Source organism: Chanos chanos, chromosome 9 (assembly GCF_902362185.1).
Source record: "Chanos chanos chromosome 9, fChaCha1.1, whole genome shotgun sequence".
NCBI lineage: Eukaryota > Metazoa > Chordata > Actinopteri > Gonorynchiformes > Chanidae > Chanos > Chanos chanos.
The window spans coordinates 25,379,623-25,402,375 of NC_044503.1; the positions used below are offsets into that span (position 1 = coordinate 25,379,623).

At 43.2% G+C, this 22,753-nt stretch overlaps 1 protein-coding gene across 1 annotated transcript; it reads right to left on the minus strand.

Annotated features, from left to right (window-relative positions):
• Positions 1-582: 582 nt before the first annotated feature.
• tgfb2 (transforming growth factor, beta 2) lies at positions 583-21,622 on the minus strand. Its single transcript, XM_030784564.1, has 7 exons — positions 21,277-21,622; positions 6,922-7,085; positions 4,749-4,881; positions 3,552-3,662; positions 3,100-3,265; positions 2,843-2,996; positions 583-741 (listed from the first exon to the last, which is right to left on the minus strand). The coding sequence occupies exons 1-7, from the start codon at positions 21,620-21,622 to the stop codon at positions 583-585; spliced, it is 1,233 nt and encodes a 410-aa protein (XP_030640424.1).
• Between the last annotated feature and the right edge of the window lie 1,131 nt (positions 21,623-22,753).

A 22,753-nucleotide genomic window follows, 5' to 3' on the forward strand; every position in this document is an offset into this window, starting at 1 on the left:
TGTTCTCTCACGGTGCCTTCAAAACCTCAGACTATCTCTCCTCTGTCTCTCTGTTTCTCTCTCTGTCTTTCTCTCTCTATTCAGTTCTTCTCTCCATGCAATTAACTGGAAGGATGTAGTTTAAAAACGTCCAGCGGTTTCAGCTCGCTGTAGAGGTCAATATTAACCTAACAATTCTGGGTTTTAAATATCATTGCAATGATCAAAAACAAAACAAAACAAAACAAAACAATTAAAAAAAAAAACTATAATCTTGAAAGGATGCAAAATAAGAGGAAAAAGAAAGACAGATGTGTTTGTTCGAGTTTGAATTTTTGAAACAATGGAATCTCTCTCCTACTTACTTCACATATGAAAACTAATGAGAAGCTTCCAGTGTTTGCCTTTTTACTCTTGACCTTTTTTCTTGTGACGAGTCTGTTGAGTGTGTGAGGTGTCAAAAAGGGCCTTTCCCCCAGCACAAACACACACAAATACACACACTCTTTTAAATCTGAACTACTGTGTGTGTGCATATGTGTGTGCACTAATGTGTGTATTTGTGTGTGTGTGTGTGTGTGTAGTTGTGCCTTCGTATGTTCCCTAGCTGCACTTGCAGGACTTGACAATCATGTTGGAGAGCTGCTCGATTTTGGGGGTCTTGCCGATAAAGTAGAGGATGGTCAGGGGCTCCAGGTCCTGGGAGACACAGCACGGAGAGGCTGAAGCTTCTGGATTAATGGTGTTGTACAAGCCCAGGACCTGAGGGGACAGCACAGGAGCTGAACTTCACTTGTCATGACATCACAGCCTTACAATTGTATTGTTTCAATTACAAATCTACCAGATCTGTTTCTGTTCTAATTACCACTCTGTTGAACATTTCTCTGTTCCCCACTCTGAACAGTCCAATTCCAATTCCATTGTGTTTTGATTAAATGACTACATTCTTTAAATCACCATGCTCTTTTAGTCTACCTATGTTTTAATGTTGTAATGACTGCTTACTCCTCTAATGTAATTACTGCCCACAGTACTAATGTAATAACTGTTCTACACCAATGATACTGGAATGTAATTAATGTCCACTGTACTAATGTAATTACTGTTCTATACCAATAATACTCTAATGTAATTACTGTGCTATACAAGGTACAATTTAAGTCTATTCTACCTGTTATAATGTAACTCTAATCTGCCCAACTGGTACTCTACTCCAAACTGTCATAATGTAACTCTACTCCAACCTGTACTACTGTAACTGTACTCCAACCCATCATAATGTAACTCTACTCCAACCTGTACTACTGTAACTGTACTCCAACCCATCATAATGTAACTCTACTCCAAACTGTCATAATGTAACTCTACTCCAACCTGTACAACTGTAACTGTACTCCAAACTGTCATAATGTAACTCTACTCTAACCTGTACTTCTGCAACTGTACTCCAACCTGTACTCATAATGTAACTGTACTCCAACCTGTCATAATGTAACTGTACTCCAACCTGTACAACTGTAACTGTACTCCAACCTGTCATAATGTAACTCTACTCCAACCTGTACAACTGTAACTGTACTCCAACCTGTCATAATGTAACTCTACTCCAACCTGTACTACTGTAACTGTACTCCAACCCATCATAATGTAACTCTACTCCAAACTGTCATAATGTAACTGTACTCCAACCTGTACAACTGTAACTGTACTCCAAACTGTCATAATGTAACTCTACTCTAACCTGTACTTCTGCAACTGTACTCCAACCTGTACTCATAATGTAACTGTACTCCAACCTGTCATAATGTAACTGTACTCCAACCTGTACAACTGTAACTGTACTCCAACCTGTCATAATGTAACTCTACTCCAACCTGTACAACTGTAACTGAACTCCAACCCATCATAATGTAACTCTACTCCAAACTGTCATAATGTAACTGTACTCCAACCTGTACAACTGTAACTGTACTCCAAACTGTCATAATGTAACTCTACTCTAACCTGTACTTCTGCAACTGTACTCCAACCTGTACTCATAATGTAACTGTACTCCAACCTGTCATAATGTAACTGTACTCCAACCTGTACAACTGTAACTGTACTCCAACCTGTCATAATGTAACTCTACTCCAACCTGTACAACTGTAACTGAACTCCAACCTGTCATAATGTAACTCTACTCCAACCTGTACTACTGTAACTGTACTCCAACCCATCATAATGTAACTCTACTCCAACCTGTCATAATGTAACTGTACTCCAACCTGTCATAATGTAACTCTACTCCAACCTGTCATAATGTAACTCTACTCTAACCTGTACTTCTGTAACTCTACTCCAACCTGTCATAATGTAACTGTACTCCATCCTGTCATAATGTAACTCTACTCTAACCTGTTATAATGTAACTGTACTCCAACCTGTCATAATGTAACTCTACTCCAACCTGTCATAATGTAACTCTACTCTAACCTGTACTACTGTAACTCTACTCCAACCTGTCATAATGTAACTGTACTCCAACCTGTACTACTGTAACTGTACTCCAACCTGTCATAATGTAACTCTACTCTAACCTGTACTACTGTAACTCTACTCCAACCTGTTATAATGTAACTCTACTCCAATCTGTCTGACTGTAACTCTAATCTCTTCTCTTTAATTCTGCCCTGTTTAACTCCATTTCTTGCAGCCTCTGCCTTTTCATAGGACTTATCTGCCGACCGACTCCCATTGCTTCAGTACTCTGATGACAACTCATTTCCAACCCAGAACAAGTTGTCTGCTCATTATACTAACATAACCACTACTCTGTTCTTATCATTACTGTTTGACTTCTAACATCTTGGAACCTCACCTTACTGTGCTGGGTGTCTGCGCTCCATAGATAAGGACAAGCTCCTGCACAGAAGTTGGCGTTATAACCTTTGGGTTCATGGATCCACCTCCAACCAAGGTCCTTTTTGAAATCGATGTAGAGAGATCGTAGACAACAGTTATCCTGGACGTTCCTGCAGAAAGGGGGACAGTACGGGAGATGGATGAGGTCGTGTGTCGGGTGGAAACGCGTGTGTCGGGTCGAGACGGATCGTTTTGGGAAGCTCGGACTCTCACCTGGAGCAGAACGCGGCATCCAGAGCTCGTTTCTGCCGGTGGCTTTTGTGCTGCGACTCCAGACGGTACGAGGGGAGGAGCATGAGGAGGAGGTGCGGAGACTGTCCGCTGTGTCGCCGCTTTTTCGACACTTTCAAGTCTCCGCCGATTATGCTGTCGTCTATGCCTGTCAAACCAACACAGAAAACCCCGCCTTAAGCAACTGTCAATCAAACACCCAACCTCTGAAAAAACGAACCACCGATAAAAGCACATGAAAACGACATTCAAGAAAATATATACGAAATAATATAACGTTGCCTTCTTACGCTGAGTGCTACATCTTGTTTTCTTTTGTTACATTAAAAGCCAAGATTAAAACCTGTGACATATGTATTCAGGGTGTGTGTGTGTGTGTGTGTGTGTGTATGTGTGTGTGTGTGTGTTTGGGGGGGGGTGGGGTGGTGTCAGACCTGCAAAGCGAGCCTCTAGCTCTTCACTTTTGTTTGGTATGATGTAATTATTGGACGGCACAAACGTGCAGCAGGGGCAATGCAGGCTGATCTTAAATCCATTGTTTCTGTCTGGTAGGATGAGAGAGAGAGGGAGAGAGAGAGAGAGAGAGAGAGAGGGAGAGAGAGAGAGAGAGAAAGAGAGAGAGAGAGAGAGAGAGAGAGAGAAAGAAAACAACAAAAAAAGTTAGGACATCTAATCTCCAGCAGATCGGTGAGCTCATGTTCAGAACTGGCTCTGGACTCAGAGTGAGAAACATAAGCTGGCCCGCAGTCCACCATTCCCACCCTCACTGGCTCCGAAGACACGGAGATAATCACCACACACACGCGCACACACACACACACACACACACACACACACACACACACACACACATACATGCACACACACGCGCACACACACACACAATCATCAACGGACAAGTCCAACGCAAGGATTAATTAGATATGTGGACACACAAACAAATGACACATACATACACACACCCCATTGGACAAGTCCAACACAAGTATTCATCAGATACAAAAATACAAAAAGTACACCACAAACAGATCACAGATCATATACACACACACTCATTCACATGCACACGAATGCAGACACACACACACACACCTCATCAGAAAAGTCACACAAAGCATTCATTACATACACAAACACACAAATAGATAAACACACACACCTCGTCTGACAAGTCAAAACAACAGAAGCATTTATCAAGCACACACACCCACCTCTCCATATACACACCCACAAACACACAAAAAACAACACTGAATAACTCACTCTGTACTCATTGGCCTCAATTTGCAGTTTATTGTTTGGATGCCAAAGCCAAACACAGAGAGAATCCCAAAAACTCTGTGTCAAATCTAATAGCCTCCTTGTCAAAGTAGCTCACTCTCTCAAACTAAGCACACATAAAGCATTGAGCAAAGCTTCAATGTTTAGCATTGGAGAGTAAGTGTAATTTTTTTTTTCCCTTGTCGTCTCCCTATTTTTTCGCATAAGACTTTGTCTAGGGTGCATTACATAAACACTGTTTTCTTTCCAACGCTTTTTCTCTGTATGTGATTACTGGAGCGTGAGCAATTAGAGCTCATTTTTTGTTTGTTTGTTTGTTTGGTTGGTTGGTTGGTCGGTTGGTTGTTTACCTCTGTGCAGCAGCCACTCGCTCACCGCCTCCGTCACGTCGAAGGAAAGCCACTCCCCTTCCGTGCGTGTCCGCACCACCTTACTGTCGATGTAGCGCTGTGTTGGCGACGTCAGGTCCTTGTGACCCAGGATCTGAGGAGTGACAGGAAACGTGTCAGGACGGCCGTCGCTGTAACCTCGTGCCCCCCCCCCCACTACCGCCTCCGGCCGAACACCCCCCCACCCCCCACCCACCACCGCTGCCGTGTCTAAACACACGGACGGTCGGGAGTGGAATTCCGCCAAGCGTCCCTGCATTCGCGCACGGTTCAGCTGTGCGGGTCTGGTGGGGAGCCCTCCCCACCCAACACACACACACACACACACACACACACACACATACACGCACGCGCGCACACGCTCCCGCCTCCCACCGCCTCCTCTGCCGACAACTCTACTTTTCCCATTGGAGGCTCCCTGATCGAGTATGCAGGTCTGGGAAAAAGTTTTCGGGGAGCTGTGGCGGCGGAAACAGATGCTGGATGGAGAACTGTTCTTCCTCTGTCCTTCATGGCTGTGTGTTTGCCTTGGCCGGCCCTTTCCTTAATGTGTAAAACACTGCAGCCGCCGCACCGCCCGAGATATGCTGCCGCCACGGCAAAAACGTGAGACAAAAGCTCACAGAAACAGACAGAGAGAGAGAGAGAGAGAGAGACACAGTGAGAGAGGGAGAGAGAGAGAGACAGAGAGATACAGGGAGAGACAGAGAGTAGAATGGAGGAGAGAAGAGGTTTGGAAAACTGTGTGCCAAACTGTAATATGGTATAAAAAAATGAAGAAGAAGATATTCAGGGTCTGATATTTTACATTGAGTCCATAGAAAACTAGAGCACCGGGGGCAAAATTTTAAGATTGTACTAGACTTTGTATGAAGCTCACGTTTTTTTCTTACTGAACAAGCGAGAAGCAAATCTCTGTCAAAGTTCTTTAGTCTATCAGGCAGTTTATACTTGATGAGTAGAAGGAGTGAAAAATGTCAGTTATCGGTGAAAAAGAAGTAAATGAGACACAGTGTAGAGATGATATTTCATTATGAATCTATCTTGAGGACAAGACAACCATTTTAATAGGTCACTGCATGTGTCAACAGATCACTTATAACTTCAATCCCTGTCAATAGCGCGTGCGTTGAATGCTAACATACCACATTCTGTACTTGGTCAAGTTTTTTTTTTTCTCTGAACTTAAAAGGTTTTTTTTTTTTTGAAGGGAGGATCTACAAAGCAAGAATTCAGCGTGGAATATGAGCTCATAAACTGTTCACTGTCTGTTTGATATTAGTTTCATTGGATTTTTTTTTTTTGTCTTTGCTAGCCAAAAGCTTCATCAAAGAAACTTACAACCTCCAAAGAACAACAGAGAGAAAAACAACAAAAAAAAAACAAAACAGAAAAACAACCCTCAAAAAACCGAGGTACGTTTATGTTCGAATATAAAAAAAAAAGGCTAAAAGGGTTACGAATTCATCTAGTCTAGAGACGCTCATCTCTCTCTCTCTCCCTCCCACGGCGATGGCCTTTCAACCTCCTGACACATTTACCATGTCTGTGTTTGTGTGAGAAAGTCCAGCGTTTAGACTTGTGTTTACTGCACCTGTCATCTCAATCTTAGGGTATAAACGCACCCCTGTGGGGGAGCAGGCTCCTGCGGGGGCTGCTGGGAGCTGTCGGACATGGTGGGGGGGGGGGGGTGGTTGGGGAGGGGGGGTGCAGGACAGGGGGGTTAATGCAGCTCTTGAGACCTTTTGTGCTTTAAATCACGGTAAAGCAGAGCATTCCACACTCAATGTCTCCATACACAAAGAAAACAGAGCTGATCGATGGTCCGGACGGCCTTCCACAGCACGCCCTCATGCAGGATAAAAAAAAAAAAAGAAGGTATAAAAAAAGAGAAATTGTGTGTGTGTGTGTGTGTCCATGTGTAAGGGCACGTGTCTGTGTGTGTTTAACAAGAGCTTAAAGAGATCAGACAGTGATACAAGCAACAGAGCACCTGGATTAGGAGATGCTAAAGGTGTAAAGATGATCTATGAAGACTGAGGTAAAGTTCATCAGGAGTGCGGTGGATAAGTTCATTCAGCCGACAGATAAACTGGGTTCTCACAGTTCTCCAGACAGACAGAGAGAGGTTTACCTGGTAAAGTTCAATGCGCTGTTCGGGTACACGGGCCTTCGGGTTCTGTAGCCTGAAGATCCTCAGTTCGGCCTTGACCAAGTTGGAAGCGTTTTTCTCCAGGGAGCTCACGTCGAACCTGAGTCTCCTGAAGTACGCGTTGTACTTTGTCGGAGAGATGACATCTGTGACGCAGAGCAACATAACGCTGGTTAGTGACCGTCCCAAGTGCTGCCCATTCAGACCGTATGACCCCCCCACCCCCTGTCTGAAAACTAGCTCCCGTTGACATTAGCTATATCAGAAAGTTACACTGAAATGCCTTCTCTCCTTAGACCTTCTCACGCTCTCTGAAGTCGCCGAAGTGTCTTTCAAATGTGGACATGCCTAAATGTCCAAACTGCATTTAACGAGAATGAAAAAAGAAACTTTAAAAGATAGAAATCTCCTACTGTTTTTTTTTTCCTCCAGAATCTAACAAGCAAATGCTGGTTTGGCTTTGGATATATCAATGCTGTTTTTTTCTGTAGAGCCAATCTTAAAAACTTCCTAAGCCACTCTATGATGGATAAAAAGGTTCTGACGCAATTTCAACGACATTCCACCGTCATTCTGCCGTCATATAGTTTATTCCAAATAGTCAACTGGAAAAGAAGCCAAATAAAATAAACTTTGTTCTTTTAATCCTATTCTTTAATATTAAAAACTGTAGATCCACACCCCCACCCTTTTGCCTATTCCCTCACCTTCAGCAACATGATTAACAATCCAAAGACAGGGTTAACTAATGGAGCCCAGACCTTACAAACCAAAGGGAAACGAATCAACCGCAGAAACCATGATGTCATACATACTGAAACAGCACCAATATCAATCAGCATAGCCAAAATACAACAAAGATCAAAAATGAACAATGCCACACATTAATCACTCAGCTATTACGACATCCTACGAAAGACGTCTGGAGTCTCCCAATCTGAAAAACAGCCAGAGTTTTACTTTGGCGCTCTGCAACACTGCATCTTTCATACACAAGTAAAATTGGAAAAAAATTTCCCTAGTTATCTTGGTTCATTGTTTATTTTTCATTTCCGCTTAGAAACGTTCATTCATGTTCCTCATTACGTCTTGCGGGGTGCCTTAATTTCATGTGAAAGAGAATAAAAACGCTACAATCTATTCAGGCTCCCCAAAACTTTTCACCAAAACATACCGAGGACTCAGGCACTACCTAAAGATGTTCTCTAAGACCATAAGACGCTCTGAGCTTTGGATAACATCTTCTCCTTATTTTTTGGCAGGGGAGCTTAATACCGTACACCTGTGTTATGACGAATCCAGTTATGGGTTGAAGATTCTTTAATAAAGTCTAATCAGGTCTCGCGTGTCCTATGTTTCTATTAAGAAAATCAGATGACGAAAAAGACACCAGAATTCCATCTCTCTTTGGCGGGTGGCCTACGAGAGGTGACGTAACGTGTTGAAAGCTTTTTGAAACGATGGGGAAAGCGTAGATCTCGTGCTTTCTCCCGACATACACGCAAAGGGTCAACTAGGGTAAGGTTCCCGTGTACTTGTCCATATGATTTCTGTGTATGGGTTGTTCAGTGGTACTCTGGTGTTACTAATACTAACACTCGTGTAATACCTAAAACCATACGTGACTGACCGGTTCACGCTTGACAAAACTTTGCGCGGAATCGGGGCGACGACAACCGAGTACCGCGTGTTAGCATCAGTCTAATCCGAGTTTTGACCAATCAGTAAAGAGTACTGTCGTCACATGTTTGAAGGCGGGGCAAGACGGCGACCCTCAAGGCTGATACAGCACAATAACTTAAACAACATCCAGAAAAAAACACGGGTCAGACCGTTTTGATACAAAGTTAGGAGCAGTTTGGAGTTCACTTACACAGAGTTTTAAAAAAATAGACACAGAGGCAGTTAAGATTCAAAATGGTATCTGAACACACTAGAGTTTGGAAACAAACTTTCAGCATCATCTTGATCTAAAGGTTTTAAAATAGTTTTCGTATGAGTAACATTATATAGACACGTTTATCACAGACAGTGCTTGGGCACTTTTAAAAAGCATCTAGAAAAGATTTCTTTTCAGTTCAGTGGGGTTTTTTTTTTTGTCGCACAGTTGTAACCAATTTTGAGATTTCTAAACATTTCTTTAACACCATGTACTAAACCCAATGCGGTTTGCGATGTGTCAGCTCGCCGTTACTGCAGCACAATGAAAACATACTTAAGACCACCAGTAGCGTGTACTTAGCATAAGCAGTTTTGCAGTGTGGTACCACAGAGAGAGAGAGAGAGAGAGAGCACGTGTTTTTGTCTTTTGTTTTTTTTTTTCTTTTCTTTTTTCTTTCTTTTATTCAGAGCAGTGCAGGGCTTAAAGAGGAGCCAGAACGGTGGTGCGTTATGAGGCTCGAAGCCCTAAATTGATGGCTGTAAAGTTGTGCCGAAGCCCCAGGATTAAGGAGCAGCGTTGGTTTGTTTAAAGAGCGTACACAAGCAGGAGCGGCCCGTCCATCCAGCGGCAACGGCGCGAGGGAGAGAAATACTTAGCAGCTGTTGCTGGAGCCAGCGTAACAGTGGGGGTGGGAGGGGGGGCTTTTGGGGGGGGGGGGGGGGGGGGGGGCAAGCAGAGGCCTTGGTGAAAATCATTTGCGTACTCTCACCTCAAAGGGAAAATGAATGCGTGTCATACAGGACAACGTGGACTGTGGTTATTTAGTGCATGTGTAAGGGATGTTGGTGATAGGAGTGTGTGTGTGTGTGTGGGAGTGTTCGAGCGTTTGTGTGTGAGTGAGTAAGCCAAATGAAGTGGGTGCCTACGTGTCAGAAAGGGAAAGAAAAAAACCAAAACAAAACCAATCAAACATACGTTTTTGCAACTATGCGTTTTTTCCCCACCAGTTTTAAGTGTGTGGCCTATTAACTTCATAAACACTAAATAAATCAAAAATTGAGAATGTTTCCGGATTATATATTAAAAAACAACTCCTGTCTCCACCTCTGTCAGTCTCTCACCTTTCTGTTTCTCTCTTTTGCCCTCTTTCTTTCATAGTGACGAGAGAAAGAGCCAACACTAACTCTTCTCTGTGTGACCAGCAAGGCAGATGAGCCAAGACTAACGAACCTCTTGCTAGTTTCCTTCCCATCCATCAGCACAAAAAGTCACACTTCAGACGTCCAGCGGGCCAGCTAAAGAGGGAGTGTTTACACAAACTTCTGCAGAGCGTTGCTTTTCTCAATGACTCCGCTGTGCTAAACACAACACTGAGGGCTTTGACTGTAGGAGTAGAGCGATCACCGAAGCCTACAAACTACTGAGGTGAACACTCACGCACACACACACACACACACGCACACACGCTACACTAAAGTTCACCGCACGTGCGCATGCACGCACATACAAATGATGCTACTCTCGAATCCCTAATAGACTCCGATTTTCCTGTCACGGTCCAACCCGCAGAGGGAAAACGAGCTGACGCAAACTGGCAGCCCACTCAGTGACTGAGGCTCGGTAGCAAAAGAGCAGGAGCGAAACCATATTACCCACTGATAAATTGGAATGGGACATGAGGTTGATACAACCACAGCTGGCGCCACCCAGCTCTGGGAGAGCATCTATTGCCTCTAAAAAAAAAAAAAAAAAAAAGCATTAAGACACATTTCGGCAACAAACAGCTCCAAGTTCTCATGTGGCATTAAACTCCAGATAAAACAGGCCTATTCCCACGCCAAATAAAAAAAAAAAAAAAAAAAAACCCCACAAAGAACAAAGCCACGACTCTGCTTACCTTGTACTTAAAAGGCTTATTAATCAGGTATTTCTAAATGCGTAAGACTTGCCAGTATATTACTAACTCTATTTATGAGTTCCTTGTACGGGAAAACAAAGCGATCGACGTAAAGCATTTGCTTACAGATCACACACGGGGGGTGGGGGGGGGGGTACATTTCGCTTGTGCTTTTCTTTTATGGGCTTTTAAGGCCTTAATGAAATATTACGCGATGCTAAACTGGCAGCTAACTAGCATGCAGAAGGATTTTGTTAGCACCACGTCAAGCGACGCGTAAAATAACAAGTTCTAACCATTTCTCACATCACAGAGGAGAGCAGTTGAATAGTGATGACAAGATTAAAAAGGTCAAAATCAGGTAAAGTAAGTCTAATTAGATAAAGGAACCTTGGGACTTTGTGCATGACCGTGGGAACTGCCCGATAAGGATACGATAGCGCAGTGTTCCATTTGAATCACCTCCTCAAGCAAAAAAACAGTTAGCTGATGAGTTCAACCAGGTGTTGCTGGAAGTGTGAGCGACATCAAAGCCGCGCACCAAACCGACCCCCTTTCCCACACGTCTATGTTTTAACTCTTCATTATCACAGTTCATTGAGCTAATCGAGGTCTCGATGATTAATGGATCAGTGGTATCAGGTGTGTCGGTCCTCAGCTCAGTTAACTCCTGAGGAGTTAAAACAAAGATGTGCAAGATTGGGGGGGGGGGGGGGGGTCCTCAGGACTGGGGTTGAGAACCACAGCGCTACACGAACATTCTTGGAAATAAGCGTTGAAACCTGTGCAGGCAAAGCTTCGAGAAGCAAACGGAGACAGCTTCACTTCACTTTTTTCCTTCGTGAATCAGTCCATCTTGGTCCACTGCAAACATTTGGACAATATGCACCCTGAATGTCTTCCTGAGAGAGCAGCACTTCAGTTGAACCGGAGGAAACACGCGGTTCGTGCCATCGAACGAGAGCTTCCTTCCTGCGATGAAAAGACTCGCCAAAATGACTTTCACCTCCACTTTTGACTCGGCCGTGACGACCGCGCGAACAGCCGTGAAATGCAGCAGTTCAGCCTCGGACATCTGAACTCCAGACAACAGTCATCCACATCTGCATCCTTAAGAAAGCAGACGTTAAGAAAGTGTCTACGGTGCCATATAGCACAGTAATACTGTATCTTCAGAAAGCTTTTGGACAGACTGGACAGATATAAATTCCTAACGACCGCATTTTTTCACCTCAGAGTGGTCATGTGAGTTTCAACACAGACCGTATCGAGGAACCTACACACACACACACACACACACACACACACACACACATATAGATATAAATATATATTTATATAAACATGTGTGTATATGACATCTGCTTGTAATCAGCAATAACGCATTTTAAATGCAGATGGGATGGGAGCTTTAGGTAAAATGTTCGCTACTCCAGGGCCATCCATCTCAGCTGTAGCACTACGCGGATATGAGATAGTGTTTGCCTCATCTGTAGGAATCATAAGCTAGTTGAGGCGTGAGTTGTTTATCATTGAAAGTACAGTGCATACATCTTGGAGGCATTACTTTTCGAACACATGTTCATTCCAGGACACTGGAGCCAGGTTCCCAGACCGTTCCAATGTGTATCTCCACATCTCCACCTTTTTTTTTTTTTCTTTCGAAACCTTCTGCCAGTAAATTTCCTCCCAGCGTTCTTTGCTTTCTCTTATGACCCCAGAGCTGTTTCCTGTACCCTGGATTCACTCCCAACCCTATGTGGCCTCACGTCCTTTATTACAAACCTATTCACTCCGTTCTGGGCTTGTCATTGAGTCTGCAAAATAGTTTCTTTTTGCCAACTGTATCTCTCTCTCTCTCTCTCTCACACACACACACACACACACACACCACCCAATCGTGCTGAAAAATCTTCAGAATGAATGCTAAACATTTTATTGTGTGGCTAAGAGCTTTGAGAGGGAGAAAGGGAGAACTGTCCGTCAGGGCTAAGATCAGTAAAACTATTATGCTGGCAAAAAAAAAAAAAAAACGTACTTTTTTGGAGAGAAAGAGAGAGAGATTTATCTGCTGTATCAGGTTTCAGAGCACTGGCCTCTGACACTAACCAACCAGACTCTGCTCTTCTCTCTCTCTCTCTCTCTCTCTCTCTCTCTCTCTCTCGCTATCTCACACGGCTGATACCAGGAGAGAGTCTTCTTTTGTGATGAAAACCCCTCTTTCGTATTTGAGAGAATCATACTGATATTTGGCTTAATGGCATAATAACGTGTTTTAAGTGAAACCTGTTGACATGCCCACTGGTTTTTCCTTATTTGAGCCGGGAGGGCATGAAACTGGGGAATTTTCTCCCGTCGGTGTGTTCTTAACGTCCGCGAACAGACATACGTGAACAACACGCACGTGTGTGAGTCTACACACACACACACACACACACACACGCACACACGCCTGACTGCCGTGGTTAATACTTTTAAGAGTTTGAAAGTTAAAGTTGCCGTGGAGACATGTGGGCATGACATGTGGCTTTAATAAAACAGGACATTAAGGAGTGTATTTGCGAGAAGAAATTCATTTTCTTTGTTGTTACAAGCAGTGAATTATGGGGTAAATATCCAAAAGTTTGTTCAAATAATAATGATTTTCAAAGAGAGAGAGAGAAAAAAAAAAAACTTTTCCACAGATTTATTACTTTTGTAAAAATCACCGGAAGCAACTGTTTTTCCTACCCCAGAGTCATTTTTACCATTTGAAAATGGAAACAGAGACCAAATATCGGTTCAGAGTGCTAAAAACTCCGGGATGGAGAGCAAGGGGGAAGGTATTTGACCTACTTTTGCGCATTTCTCACTTCTGTTAGACATGCTCTTGGATTCACTGGGCTTCCTCTAAAGAGGGACAAACTGTTCTCTCTCTCTCCCAAAGCCCCTGTGCCGAAAAAGCCGAGAGCGGGAGAGGAGAGGAGAGGAGAGGAGAGGAGAGGAGAGGAGAGGAGATGAGGTGAGCACAGATGAGTGAAATGGAGATTGGTGAGGGAGGAGGAGGAGGAGGAGGAGGAGAAAAAAGAGGAGAAATTAAGAAAGTTTAGGTTGAAGGAAAGGGAGGGAGGTACGCTGAGTCGTCGCAGTCACCTAAGGGCCGAGAGGCTAAGGGGGAGCGTAGGATTAAGAGGAAGTGTTTAACCCAAACAAACCAAAACAAACCAAAACAACAACAACAACAAAAAAAAAAAAACAGAAATCAAAACGGCAGTAACGGAGAGAAAGAGGGAGAGAGAGCTGGAGTAATCGCAGCAGAGCGAGATTAACCGACGGGACATTTGAGAGAAAAGTTAGAGTAGAAAAGAGGAGAGAGGGGGAGAGAAAATAAGGATTTTTGAGAGAGAGAGAGAGATGGTGAATTTGAGAGCAAGCGAGAGACACAGTGAGAGACACAGTGAGAGAGAGAGAGAGAGAGAGAGAGAGAGAGGGAATGTGAGACGGAAGAGAGCTCCCGCCTGTCTCGTTCCCTGCAGACACCTCCGCCCAGTCACTCACCTGCCAATAGCAAATTGAAAACAACTCTGCGCATAATCCCTGGGAACTAAAAATACCCGAAGCTTTGAAGGCCTTTCCACAAAGGGTCCGTCCGTCTCTACAGGACTCTCCTTCCCAGCAACAGAGCAACACACACACACACACACACACACACGCTCGTCCCCAAGAAAACACACATAATAACAACAACAACTGGGAGAACAGAGAGAGAGAGAGAGAGAGAGAGAGAGAGAGAGATGAGATGAGATGAGATGAGAGAGGAGACAGGAGAGGGAAGAGAGGCTTTTGTCCTCCTGGCACTAAACTGATGGCCACTCTCAACTGGTTGTATGGCAACCAGAAAACAAGCAAAGCTGCAACAGAGAGAAACAGAAATGAGCTGAGGGAGAAAAAGGGACACACACACAGAGAAAGAGAGATAGAAAAAACGTTCAAGTTTTAATGAGTAAGTTAGAGTAGGTTTTGTTGTAAGCAAATGGAACTCTCTCATGTTTGTATGTGTATATATATGTGTGTGTGTGTGCGTGTGTATATATATATATATATATACGCACACACACACACACACACAAACACACACACACACACATACATATATATGTATAGATGCATAGAAATAAATAGATATGCAATACATAGGTATATACACCTACACACACATACATATATGCACAACTACCTTCTACCTTAGAATGGTATATTATGGCACCAAATCCTTTCAGACACATTGCACACCATAGTGTACAAAATTCATCTCTTTAAGACCATATTCAATAGCAACGCAAAACGTCAAGTCCTGACATCACACACACACACACACAAACAGATATCAGATGTGTCACTCTTCAGCTCCACATACGGCAACATACACACTGTATTCTCCCTGCAACTGTGGCCTTCGGTCTTCTGCCCTGCACTGCAGAACTCTGCACAGTTGACCCCTGACAGACACAGTTCTGCCTTACACAGCAGAACTGCACAGTCTTCCCTGGACAAACACAGCTCCTGTCAGCAGAAGGTCATCAGTATATGCTCTGATTCAGTCTCTGCTCTCTCGCTCTGTTTCTCTCCTGAACAGCTTGTGTTAAAAGTTGCTCGTGTTAGAATATCACATTACACGGGACCTGCAATCTGCTGTAAACAGTATAAAAGCGTTGGGGGAACAGTTGTTATTCTTTTGCACTCTCTCTCTCTCTCTCTCTCTCTCTCTCTTTCTTTTTCTCTCTCTCTCTCTCTTTACTCTCACTCTGTTACGCAATAGGGTTTGGCTGGGCCCGAAGCTAAGACTGCTCCCCAGTAGAAATGGCAGGGAATCCAGAGTCTTGCGTAAGTTTACAGATCCCCATTTTTCAACAACAACCCCACGCTGCTGAGCCTACCCCCTGAAGCCCAGGCCTCGCTCACGCAAAACTAATATATATATATATATATATATATAGAGAGAGAGAGAGAGAGAGAGAGAGGGAGAAGGGAGCAGAGAGGGACAGTATGTGAGAGGGAGAAACTGTGTGTGTGTGTGTGTGTGTGTGTGTGTGTGTGTGTGAGAGAGAGAGAGAGAGAGAGAGAGAGAGAGAATATCAACGGACAATTATCTTTTACCACAGTGACCTATTGATCTACTGCTTATAAAATAAGTTCTTCTGCAGCAGCTTGGCAAATGGACTTCAAGAGAACAACACTGTTTTGATCAAGCCCATTCTGCAGCACCATATAGACAGACCATACAACTATGCAATACACTTCACAGACTAACTAATTGAGCAATCCGTGCTCCTCATTACTCACAGAGAAAGACAGTGCATACGCTGATACTAACAGAACACAGACGGAGATCAAATGCCGGCGTTGGCGGCGGTTTCGGGATGTGATCCTCCGCAGACCCGTGTAACTTAAAATGTTATCACATGCGCATCCACTCCTCGCAGGATGTTCGAGATCAAACTCCATTTGTTTCCACCCTTACCGTTACAGATTTATTTTGACTGTCTCCCAACTCCTGCCAGCAAAATCCTCCTATAGCCAAAACATAGTTAACAGTGCCAAGCTTCGCATAGGAGCACAAGGGAGTTTGTTGCCACTAGTCGGTGGCTGTTTGGGGGTTTGTGGTGATGCTGCTGGTGTGTGCTTGCTATGAGCACTCGCATTTGTCTTTTTGGGTGTTTCTTTTTTTTTCTTTTCTTTTCTTTTCTTTTCTTTCTTTTTTTTTAAGGTCTTCGTCTCTGCTTATTTGCCGAAGGCAGAAGTTCAAGCGTTCTCACGGAGTCTCTTAAATGCAATCAATCATGATTATGCATTAGGCTTTCCCCTCTAAAGTATGTAAACACAAACACATCTGTACAAATTTGAACACAGACTTGACACACACACTCACATACACACACACACACTCAGACACACTGAAACACACCCATTCACTGAAGTACAGACTAATTGGTGCTGAATGTTGGTAAAGTTTCTCTAAGGGCAGTATTTGTCCTGAACACAGGAACAAATACACAGAAAAGATTTTTGTTACAATTTATGCTATAAAGTTTTAGGGTAGAGGCAAGGAAAGGAGCAAAGTATTGATTTTGGTAAGTCTGGCTGTCACAGTAACCTCTCATACCAAAACCAGCTTCCCTTTTCAACATCAAATGCTATTCAGGGGACAATAACACTCTGCTGGAATGTGTTACATACAGATCTGGACAGCGATATCTCAAAACCTCAAAGCATCCTGAGTTAAAAGCGCAGCTTGTCAAACCCTGGGTTGGAGAACTGGATCAGGGAGGCCGTAACCATGGACACAAATGCCTTCCCTATTCTCTCGAAAGTTTTTTTTTTTTTTGTAAACGAGACGAATCCCGCAACACTGTTTAAAAGCCCAATTAAAATGTATTCAACAGCTGAAGCTTGGCAAACAAGGCACTTTTTTTTGTGTTTTTTTTTTTTCAGGTTCCTCCTGTGAGCTCTAATCAGGAGTAGAGGGAGAAAGGGGAGAGATTCTAGCCCACAGGGGGGAAACTACTTCGGACAGCCTGGCTCCAGCTAAGGGAGGTCTCCTCCTGGTTAAGTCTCACCTGAACACAGTAGGGCTTGTAAAGGCCATTAATGGAGCTGCAACCCCCAGAGCGACACATAAGACCATTAACACTCAGAACAATGAAGCCATGATCTGGTCACTTTTACGTTCTGATTTACCACTGATTGGGTTCCTCGGTATCTAACTATGTTATATCTACAGTAGTAGATAGTCAGGCCATTGTAGAAACAATAAAACCAGTAACAAGCTTCAGCAAACTCAGCAAAAGATCAGTATAAGAAGTCTAATTATTAAAATATCATTAGAATATTGCTCATATTCGTAATGTTATTAGAATATGACTGAATGCAGATGGGGCTCAATGCATTTTATGAGATTCGAGCGCGACATGGTTGGGTGTCATGTTCTGAAAGTTCATGTATGGTTTCGTTTGTTTTCCCTTTGGACAGCATTTCGAGAACTCGGTCTCATGGTTTCAATTATTTTAACAACAATCCAAATTGGATTATTTTTAAAGGTTATTTATTTATGGGGGTATAGATGGATAAATTACACCCATTATGTGGAGGGGTGAAAAAAAGTGTTTAACAGGGTGAAATGGTTTCGCTAATTTTACATTTGAAATTACTGAGGCTCAAAAAACACTCAAAAGTTTAAGTGAAGTCAAATAATCAAGTGAAGTTTTCCCATGAAAAAAACAAACAAACAACAACAACAACCAAAAAAACCCAAAAAAACAATTAGAATTTGAAATGAAACCAGCAATAAAACTTCAACACCTCATGTGGTTTCTATTTACCTATGTGCAATTAGAGTCTTTAGGCTAACACTCTTATTTGGTTAACTGTTGACCTTATAAAAACTTCATCCAAACTCTTTGATAGTTTTCTCTCTTTCTTTTTTTCAATCACCATTGCACAATATTGGGCCCAATGAAGAGGAAAAAAAATGACAGATACTTTTAAATGCTCGTGCTGAAAAACAATATTATATCATCAGTTTTTTTACACCAATTTCAAACATTTTTTTTTCCCTCAAAACAAACTGGACGGTGATGATGCCTTAACCTCATTGTTACCGTGGAAATCCTGTATTCAGATCAATTTTGTTGCTTTCAGCAGGTCGGGCTTGGGGTTTTCAGCGTCCGTGGATAAATTTGATTGTTTTTGGCCTTATCTTCGTAAGGCAAAGATAAGGACAAAGGCCTCATTTCCAGGAAACGAATACGCCGCAAGGGGGGACAGGCTTTCCAGCTTCAGTACATCCACTCTGTTCACAGTCATCACACACTCTCAAACAGCAGCAAGTACATATACCCTATAAAACGACTGCCACTGAACATACTCACACACACACACACACACACACACACTAAGGGCCTTGTATTCGGTTCCTCTGCCTACGGTCACAGGGGAGCTCTATGCATGGCTTCTTGAAACATAACATTACAAACATTCGGATGAGGATACGCTGTGTTAGCGTTTATGCACGCGTGGACATTTGATGGAATTGCCTACCCTTTGGAAAAACTTACAGACGTGTCTATGCTACATTGAAAGTAATAGATGCTCCTGGAGGAGTAAGCTACTGCGTGTAGACCGTGTCTATATGATGTTCTGGGCTCTGTTTTATTCTCTGTGGGAAATAAACGATGAAGCAATCTTTATAGCTTATGGCTGTATTTTAATCTTTTTTTTTTGTTTTATCTATCTGGAAAACGTTTTGAGTTTTTATACCTGTAATTTAGCACTATAAAATTCTGCAGAGTGGGTGACATTTAATGGTGAACGGACATGAGACAAACTAAATGCCTTGACTGGTCATAAACATGGACACTCATTCAGAGATTCTCTCTCTGTCTCTCTCTCTCTTTCTCTTTCAACATAAGGGATGGGAGGCCTATGGAAAGCTATGACAGGACTGAGAGGGGAAGTCTGTCGGGTAGAGAGGGGCAAAGGGGAGTGGGAAAGTAGAGAGAAGTGCTCAGATGGAGGGGGCGAGGGGGGGGGGTGCGGGGCGGGAGGGGAGGGGAGGGGGGTGTGCAGAGGGAGAGGAGGGAAAGAGAGAGGGAGGCTCTCTGGTGACTAGCACTCCACACCCCAGCAACAGTGGGTCTCCAGGGCTGGAATTTTCCATGGAGCGTGTGGCATAGTGGAGGCACAGTGCAGTATATACGTACGGTGTCCTGCTGCTTGCTGTCTAGTTTAAATAGTGCTGTGTGGGCCCTGCCAGTGTCCCTCTCTCTCTCTCTCTCTCTCTCTCTGTCTATGCCCATCTCTCCCCCTCCTACATTTTTGTGTGGCATCCAATGACGTTGTGCCCTGCAGTGCTGCTTGTGAGAGGACTTCCTGGCGTCCAACCAAATAAGGCCCAGAGTGTGATGTTGTGTGTGTGTGTGTGTTGGCAAACACCACTTGACACAGGATAATTGACGCATAAGTCACCACTGGGCAGAAAGAACAACTATAACATTAACCATGACAATAGTCTCCAGTGGTGATTTTTTCTCTCTTTCAATCCAGTCTCGTTTTTCCCCTTTTTCACTCCAGGCAATTTTTTTGTCCCAATCTGACATACACAGCAGTGTCAGAAACAGAAATTAACAAGGATGAATTCAAAAATAATCTGGCCCTTTTCTCTCTATGTTGACATTGCATTCTATAGGTACACTTAGTAAATCCCGTTCAGGCCAACTTTGGCACAGAGCCAACTCTATTCATTTTTTTAGGGTATTTATACAACAGGCAGGGCCAAGGATAATATTTAATGCAAAATATACCTTGGGGCATATAAAATATCTCCTAATTTATTTTTCTTCCATGCTGTATACTCACATTTGATCTGTGAGAGGGGAAACTATTTCAAAATTAATGGCACAGCAAACAGCATTTAATGTTATTATTTCGCTCACATAGCCATGACTTTGAAAATATGAAGGCATTATGCAGATAAACAGTGGCTTACTATTCGAGAAGTCTGGGTGGAGGAGAGTTTATCGTAAAATATTGCATTAGGTAATTACTGTAACAACGTTTTGGAAATAGTCCCGTTTGTTTTATTTCGTGCCAGGTCGAAGTGTCCCTCCTCACTGGAGCTCTGTGGAAGTGGTCCCTCGCATAGTCCCTCATCCATTTTCTCCTCTCTCCCTACAACTTCCTCGTTCTGAACAATGTCACGGACTATTTGCAATGGTAATTCGGCTCTACTGGTTGATTTTAAAGCATACAGTAAACAGAAAACAGCCACGTGTGACGCCAAGCGTATCGTCTCAGAGATGAATCGACATTAACGTTATGTTGCTGAGAGCCTTTCTATAAATGAATTCAGTTTTTGTATCTGCCAGTACTAACATAACACTATGAGAGAGTGGTTGGTGCCCTGCGCCACTGAATCAATGCGCTTTCTCCTCCTCTTACCCAATCAAAGGGCTCTTTGGCATATTAGATTAGGTCCGTCCTCACAACACAAAGTCGGGCAACAAGCACGGGCACGCATGTCCTCAAAATAACATTCAAGAGAAGGGAAGGTGTGAGACGCGAACAGCTACACCCTTATTCATACCTAATAAGAGAGTCCTTTTTGTACAGCACTTAATCGTGTTGCTGTCTGTACAAATCAGTAATGTAGCAACAATAGCTGAAAGGGTAATCACTGCACCTCTGCATCTCACGCTGAGTTATACATCAGCCAACTTTACGTTTGTAGCTCGTGCGCTCCGGGCTTTCGAGTATGCAGGCTCATCAACATCAAGGATACAGTTTCGGGACACTCTTTGCACGTGTGAGAAAAATATTTACGTGAAAATATAGTTGAGACGTAAGTTATTCGGGAATAATAAAAGAGACAAAATGAGATATAAAGACATGCTGGCAAATAAATGTCTTAATAAGTCCAGGGAGACGAGTGCGCATGGGCTGGCGCGCGTAAGCAAAACTATTCTGATAGGGAGTGAGTTGGACCAGAAACACTAGCCAGTGTTTTGCTATGGAAAATACTTACTTTCGGCAGGGTAGAAGGGATGCATGTCGATTTTGTGCACTTCCTTAGCATAATACTCCTCCTCGCTGCGCTGCCGTTCGCAGGTCGCCGCCCGCTCGTTGGCTTTCTCTTGCAACAGGTCCCGTGTGCTGTTATAGATGGCTATGATATCCCGAGATACCTCTTCGGGCTCTGGGTAACTGTCCGGTGGGCTTGTCAGTTTGAGTTTACTAAGGATCTGACCGCGAATGGCTTCGATTCGCTTTTTCATAAACTGATCCATGTCCAACGTGCTACATGTAGACAAACTGACGGCCACAGTGGCTAAATCCAAGGTCAAGAGAAGACTCAAAATGTGGAAGTTCATCTTTAATGGTAAAAAAAATGTCCGGTAGCCTACAGCCGCGTTCTTTTCAAAGATAGTTTTAGTGGATGATATGATTAAGTAAAACGGAATATATTCATTTCAGTGAGTTTTTTTTTTATTATTATTTTTCGGATGTTGGCTGATTCTAAAATATAACAGTTAAACTAAGTTCACCCCCTAACAACTTCAGTTTTTATCTACATCTAACACCTGACACATTTAACTTGTTTTTTTTAATCACTAAAATGACCACAACACTGATTAAATTCAAATTGTACCTGAACTTGCCAACTTGAAAGTCGTTAAATGATCTGTAAAATCCGTTATGCGGGAGATGAATATCTGGCAGAAGAAATCTGATCTTCATTCCACACACCCAATCACTTCATAGTAAGAGCACATGTATTCCTAACAAAATTACAAATATTGTGGTAATGAAATAGCTCGCGAAGTGGCCATATAATGCCCAGCAAACTCTAAATAAATCTTCAGGCAAAACAAAACTACCACCAACTAAGCCGCAATCTCCACTTGTTGAGCACAGACGTGTAGCCTGCGGGTTAGCGCACACCTCCACCGCATCAGAGCGCCGCGAGCCTTTCCAACTGTGGCGAGTTCCGCACTCAGCACAAAGTTTTTCTTTGACTTAGCGAATCTGAGGATATCTCCGAAAGTGTACTCATATGAAAACGAGCATCGCTGAACTCCCAGAGCCACCGCGGGGACAGTTTTGAAGTAGCCCGTCTTGGCACTCCTTCGGTGTCGAAGGGAATACTTAATAAAGCTGTTAACGCACGCACGTTTTAAGTCTTAATAGTATGAAAACTGATTAACAAATAGACAGAGTGGAATGATAGAGAAGAAAAAACTAATACAGGTTCACGGAAATGTTCTTTTCCTCTCAGTGCAACGGAAGACCGTTAACGCGCTGCTCCATCCCCTCTTGTGGAAAAACAAATGTGAGATTCGCAGTCCCTCTAAGCTCACGCGTGCCAGTACATAACATCTCCAGGCGGCCGGTTGTAGTGAGAGATTTATAAAGGACTAAATCCACCACGTGCTCTTCCTTTTTCAAAATGAGGCTGTGGTCATCACTTTTCAGACTGGGGTACTCCTTCAACCTACAGTTAG